This window comes from Lycium ferocissimum, chromosome 11 (assembly GCF_029784015.1).
Source record: "Lycium ferocissimum isolate CSIRO_LF1 chromosome 11, AGI_CSIRO_Lferr_CH_V1, whole genome shotgun sequence".
Classification (NCBI taxonomy): domain Eukaryota; kingdom Viridiplantae; phylum Streptophyta; class Magnoliopsida; order Solanales; family Solanaceae; genus Lycium; species Lycium ferocissimum.
The window spans coordinates 65,608,159-65,614,984 of NC_081352.1; the positions used below are offsets into that span (position 1 = coordinate 65,608,159).

General features: G+C 31.4%; 1 protein-coding gene across 1 annotated transcript; it reads left to right on the plus strand.

Annotated features, from left to right (window-relative positions):
* Positions 1 to 1,559: 1,559 nt before the first annotated feature.
* Positions 1,560 to 6,454, plus strand: LOC132037935 (zinc transporter 5-like). The gene is made up of 3 exons (XM_059428598.1): positions 1,560 to 2,275; positions 3,026 to 3,175; positions 5,976 to 6,454. The coding sequence occupies exons 1-3, from the start codon at positions 1,709 to 1,711 to the stop codon at positions 6,279 to 6,281; spliced, it is 1,023 nt and encodes a 340-aa protein (XP_059284581.1). The 5' UTR covers positions 1,560 to 1,708; the 3' UTR covers positions 6,282 to 6,454.
* The last annotated feature ends 372 nt before the right edge of the window (positions 6,455 to 6,826 follow it).

Sequence of the window (6,826 nt, forward strand, 5' to 3'; positions counted from 1 at the left end):
CTCCATCTTCAACTCCAACTCCAAAATACCAAATAAAGTGAAAAATATTTGGGTTTCATGGCCAATCGTCTACTTAGTTTGACTTGACACGAAGTTTATGAAATAATGGAAGACTTTTAAAATGTGTGATCCAAAACAAGCTTTCGATATTTGTGTCTATGTAAATCATCTCATAAAGTTAAATTATTTTTAAATATAGAAATATGTCAATTTTTTAGGATAAACTAATAAAAAATGTAAAACAATCTTTTTGAAACGGAAAAAGTAATAGTTACATGATCATATGTGAAATTTAGCCCTTACAAACCTTACCCAATTCAACTTTCTTGCATAAGCTGGACTCCCTTGTATCAACTAAGATCTCCCAAATACTCTTGTATTTTAGCGGCAACAAGGTGACAAAATACTTGGAACATCACTTTCGCCGCGAAAGTGACTTCTAGTACAAATAGGAGTATAATATTCCAGGCATAGTGAATGAACCACATAGGGCATCCCTCAACTTTTAATAACTAATCAACCAACCAGCTACTTTGTTGGTTAATTGTCAAAACTGAAATTTAACACCAATACAGTACAGCCAGAGAGTCATATTTTCGGCTTATACCCACGTAGCCAAATATATTCTGCAATAATGCTACACCCTTATACATTATTAAAAAGCATATATACACCTATCTAAATATTGTCTCTACCTTATATAAAAGTTTATAACAGTTTTTAAAAATGTATCTACCTTGTCTAAAAATCTAAAACATATTGCTAGCTACAGAGACAACGTTTTATGCGATTTTCGATTGCAATTCTTGTCAAGAAAAAATAGTCCACATCTTCATGAAATGACTTCAAAATTTGTAGACAACCTCCTTAAACTATTTTTAATAAGTCAAAACAACATCAACTCCTAATTTCTCACAAAAATCAAATTTGAACTCAAACCCACTTTTTCGAGCTTGTTCAAAAATGGCCACGAGTTACCTTTCTAATATCTGATTTTCGCCACCCAAATCTTAAAAAATCAATCCTCTAATCACAATTTGAGCTTCAAATACAACAATAAATTGAGTTTGTCAACTAATGATCGAGAGACAGATGAGTTGAGAAAAGAAATAAGGGATGTGACCTTACTTTCAAATTATATAAGATATGGGCTAATTCGAGTAATGGCTGAAAACATGGCTAGCTAATTTTGGTTAAAAGTTTGACCCAGGTGAGTGAGATTGTAAAAATATCTTCTTCTTGTACTCCCTTCGTTTCAATATTTTTTTTTTTATAGTCGCTTAAAAAAAAAGTCTCTTTCTATATTTGATAACATTTTAATTTCAATATTTTACACGACACTGTAAAATATCCATAATGCAAAGAATATTTTGGTAGTTTAACACAATAAAACTCAAAATTATCCCATATATTTTTAAATTAGGTATCTAGTCAAATAAGACACTTGAATTGAAACGGAGGAAATTATTTGTTTTTCAAGTTCAGGAAAGATTATGAAAAAAAAGAAAAAAAGAAAAAGAAGAAAGTTTATGACTTTGTGTTCTATATAAATTGGCCAAGTTGTGCATCTCTTTCTTAGTTTTCTCTCAGGCCTTCTCCTTTTTGTTTTGTTCAACACTTCTTAAAGAAAGAGTCAATAAAAGAGCCAAACTATCCATTGGGATTGAAGAGCTTCTTTTTGGTTTTCCATACACATTTTAATTTAGACATGGCAAAATTCGAAAAGGTCATTTTTTGGTCCATTTTCTTGCTTCTTCCCACCATAGTATTAGGCAAGTCTAATTGTACTTGTGATCCTGATGAAGGAGTAGTAAACAAAACCAAGGCACTTCATTATAAACTGGGAGCTATAGCTTCTATTTTGGTTGCTAGTGCAATTGGGGTGTGTATTCCAGTACTTGGAAAAGCAATTCCAGCATTAAGCCCGGAGAGGAATTTTTTCTTCATAATCAAAGCTTTCGCCGCTGGCGTGATCTTAGCCACAGGGTTTATACATGTACTTCCTGATGCATTTGATAAACTGACAAAACCATGTTTGAAAGAACAACCGTGGGGAAAGTTTCCTTTTAGTGGATTTGTGGCAATGGTTGCTGCCATGGGCACTCTCATGGTGGACACTTACGCAACTTCTTATTACAATAAGAAAAATGACTTGAAAAATGATGAAGGAGATAATCATGTTCACTCGCATGCCACAAATGGCCATGCACATAGTTCAGAATCAATGATGAGTGGTTCTGATTCCGAGCTCCTTCGTTACCGCGTTATCTCTCAAGTATTTTTTTTTTTTTTTAACCGTCACTATCTGTTACAATAAGTTACTTATCATTTTAGTTTATGATACTAATTATTACTATAATTATATATATATATATATATATATATATATATATATATATATATATATATATATTAAATGACTTGATAGTGTAAATGTATCTATTACTTAATGATTATTATAAGTCCAAAATCTCTTGCTATTTAATAAAAATAATACAAATTAGAAACGAACAAGGAAGGAAGGGAAAGGAATAATGGCAATGTGAGGATTGAACCTATACTTATTGTGTGAGAGATTCCCTATTCAGTAACGTAAAAGAAAAGAATATCTTTTTCCTCCTTAGCTATAAACTGGTTTTTCAAATTGAAAATCTCAGCTTTTTAAATCTTAAAAAGAAGGTTTTCATTTTACTTTTTGGTTCTCCATTAAGATTAATAATGAATTTTGCATAATCTAAAGTTCAAGTTTGCCCTTTTCTTTACAATCTTCAGCAATCATCAATATCATGGACAAATACAATTTTCAATCGCATAGAGACTTGAGATATTTTTCTTTGCCCTTACAAATTGTCGTCATCCATAAAGCATTTTTTCTGGATAATGTATACAAGGCGCTGAGCTCTTTTCACTGATAATTCTTGTTCCATACTTTTCCTTATTATTTTCAAAGAAAAAGAATCACTATCACGCTTTATTATGGTACGCAAATATTTTGTGTGAATAACATTTCTGCTGGGGCATGCAGGTTTTGGAACTGGGAATAATTGTACACTCTGTGATTATTGGAATAGCTTTGGGTGCCTCTGGAGACCCCAATAAAGTAAGGTCTCTTATAGCTGCTTTGACTTTTCATCAATTTTTCGAGGGCATGGGACTTGGTGGATCCATTGCTCAGGTAATACCACTTTTTTGCTTTTCACTTTTTTTTTTCTTTTTCTTTTTGTTTCTCTTCTAATTGTCATTAATCTTGGAATAAGGACCTGTCCAAACTAAATTTATGATTTAAAAATTGGATAACAAGGGATTCCTAGTCGCTCCAATTAAATTTAATAATGTACTAGGATATTCATAGATTGGCTTGGGTCGGTTTTTGGTTAAAATAAAAATCAAACCAATTTAGTCGGCCTTTTAGTTATTAAAACCAAATACAATACATATCCATCGGTTTGGTTAGTTTTTCGTTTTTTAAGAAACCTAATGATATTTCTCTCTTTCATTATTTTTCGTACAATTAGGAAAGACTTTTCCATCCTTTTCTAACTTATAATCCATTATTAACCATTTATTGTGGGATGTATAATTTTCTTGAATTATGGGAAAAATTGGCTTAAGATCTACAAGCTTTAATCATGTGAATAAAGTTTATAAGAAATACAATTTTTTAGGTAAATCTCATACTTAGTTGTTTCTTTGACTAAATGAGTTTGGATTCGTGGATTTAATTTAAGAAATGGGCTTGAGGTCTAAAGTTCATTAGCCTAATGGAGATAAAGAAAACTTTGATAAAAAAGTAAACAAAGTATTTAAAATTATTTATAAAAATGAATATATTGTATATATATAATTAGAAAAATTGTGTATATTTTATTGTCCGCCTGGTTCGATTTTTTCTTCAGTTTATTTTTAATAAAACAAAACCAAATCAAATACTGTCGATCTTTAAATATTTAAAACCAAACCAAACCCAAACAACTATCGATTTATTTAATCGGCTTGATTTAATTTGCGGTTTGCACTCCTAAAAACTCTCTATTTTTCGACTGAAAAATGTTAAGTGGTTATTTCCCACTCAATGTCGGTGGGAAAAACCTAAATTAATAGTGGTGTTTTCACACGAAAAAAATTAGGAAGTTTCATAGCGTTTTAATGGGAACCTATTTTCCCCTGTGGGTTTTTCCAGTGAACTGATTCGGGGGGAAAATCTTATTTTATAACACAAATTTTTTACTGAATGTCGGTGAGAAAAAACCTCTATTTATACTAATGTTGGATCGATTTCTAATCAAACCGTGAACAACCTAATTATGTACGTATTAATCCGTCCATTAACACAAGAAACTAACTCTACGTTGTGGCAGTAGATTGTTTTGGGTTCATTCCATTTACTGTACGAGAAATTGAAAGAGTACTCACCGCTTATACTCTTGTCTAGCTTTTGACAAACTCTTCAATTTTTCCAAATGCCTACTTACAAAACTTTTGCCAATCAAACAGATTTAGTGTGTACGTATTATGCATGACAAAATTCTAGATCCGACTTCTCTTCATTACAATTTTTTTTTTTTTTAAGTATTTTCTCTAAGTGCATGTTTAGATGAGGAGCACTTATCCTGTTCAAAATTTAAGAAATTTAGATTAAACTAATTTAATATGCATCCTAACCTTAGTTAAGTGATATATTTGAGGAAAATACTATTGGGATCAAAATAATCAGGGTGTCATGCGAAAGCTAATAATTGCAAACCTTGAATAACGATAAATCAGACGGTAAAGAAAATATACTAAAAACGCATAATATTATAATATGGTTTGGTCACTTGACCTACATATTGAAAAACTAATATAAAAACATAAAAACTATTGAGAAAATAATCTCCCCCTAAACGAGACTCTTTAATGACTGCATTGTGGATGCCCTTTTCTACCAAGAAAAGATTTTACACCAGGAAAATCTTTTTGAAATAAAACACAATTATGGTGTAAAATCCAAATACGGTAGGAAATTCAGGGCAAACCCTAACAAATCTCCCCTTGACCTGAATTTTTTGGCAAAATAATTTTCATCTTCCTTCTTCACATAATCTTTCATCACTGCCACTTGCCATGGTTAAAAATATTGGGTCAAAAATGGTTTAAAAAATATTTTATCTTTACTTTTAAAGATGTAGCAGCAGAAATGTTGAAAATATGGTTGAAATTTATCTCCACATGTAGTACTCCGGACAAAACCTTAATTATCGCGAAATCAATTGCGTACTTGATTTGAATTGGCCGCCTTGAACATGTCTTCAACCTCGTTCAACCATTTGTTGAACCATTAGCTCGGATACCACTTGTTGGGATCGAAATAATCAGGAGGTCATGTGGAAGCTAATAATTGCAAACCTTGAATGACGATAAATCAGACGACAAAGAAAATATACTAAAAACGCAAAATACTATAATATGGTTTGGTCAATTGACCTACATATTAAAAAACGAATATAAAAGCATAAAAACTATTGAGAGAAAATCTCCCCCTAAACGAGACTCTTTAATGACTACATCGCGGATGCTATTCTGTGTTATTGTATTAGAAGAATAATCTTCTATTTATATAAATCTAAAACTTCTCCTCCACGAAAAGGATAGATATAGAAGAGTCCTTTTCTACCAAGAAAATATTTTACATGAAGAAAACCTTTTTGAAATAAAACACAATTATGGTGTAAAATTCAAATAATGTAGGAAATTCAGGGCAAACCCTAACAAATACTTTTCAACTTTGGTAAGAAAAATCTCTCAGCCACAAATTCTGGACCAATTCACATACTGTCAATTGGTAATAAAATCTCTTTTGTTTACCGACCAAAAGAATATCTTAATTAACTTCGGATACAGTGGGCTAGCACTAGTACTTTTTTCATTTGTACTTTATGTACTTGATGACTTTATGTTATGTACACTGATACTTTAATTTTTTTTGTCATTTTTAGGCAAAATTCAAGTCTCTTGCAGTGTCAATAATGGCTTTATTTTTCTCTCTCACAACTCCAATTGGAATTGCAATCGGAATAGGAATAACAAAAGGTTATAATGAAAACGATCAAAAGGCTCTCATTGTGGAAGGAGTATTTAATTCAGCTTCAGCTGGTATCTTGATTTATATGGCACTAGTTGATCTTTTAGCTGCCGATTTTATGCATCCAAGAATGCAATGCAACAGAAAGCTTCAATTAGGAGCTAATGTTTCACTTCTTTTTGGTGCTGGACTCATGTCTCTCATGGCCAAATGGGCTTAATTGATCAACACAGATTATTATCCATTTCACATTTTTGTCTTTTGCTTTCACTGCACGTTCTTTTGGCAGTACTCAGTTGTACAAAATATGATTGTAAATATTTTTGAATTACATTTCCTCATATTATATGATATCTGGTTGATATGTTTTGCTTACACAAAATATTTTACTTTCTTATGTGCCTAATGTGCTTTGGAACGTGTTGATTGAGACCAACCGTAACACTTCGTAATTCGGTTTAGGTTTGAATCAATTAAGAGAGTGATAATGTGACGTTTTAGCTATAAGTCCTATCGAAATAAGTTTGGGTGAAAATGTTGTCTTAAGATCAAAACGAATAATGAAGTGCATAAAAATTTGAAAGTATCGATAAAGTTCACGTTAGGCTTGACTTTGAGCGAGTATAATTAATTCATAGATCTATTGAGAACCTGGAAAAAATGCAAAACGCGAAAGTTGTAGCTTTCTAAAATATTTTCTAATAATATAAAGAACAGGTCAATCGGACATCAATACGAGAATTAATGCATAATTTACCCGCTCGT

Bases quoted from the DNA above. Each gene is read 5' to 3' on its own strand.
- LOC132037935 (XM_059428598.1), top strand. From the start codon at position 1,709: ATGGCAAAATTCGAAAAGGTCATTTTTTGGTCCATTTTCTTGCTTCTT. The intron at 2,276-3,025 runs GTATTTTTTTTT...TGGGGCATGCAG, and splicing joins GTTACCGCGTTATCTCTCAA to GTTTTGGAACTGGGAATAAT. The intron at 3,176-5,975 runs GTAATACCACTT...TGTCATTTTTAG, and splicing joins TTGGTGGATCCATTGCTCAG to GCAAAATTCAAGTCTCTTGC.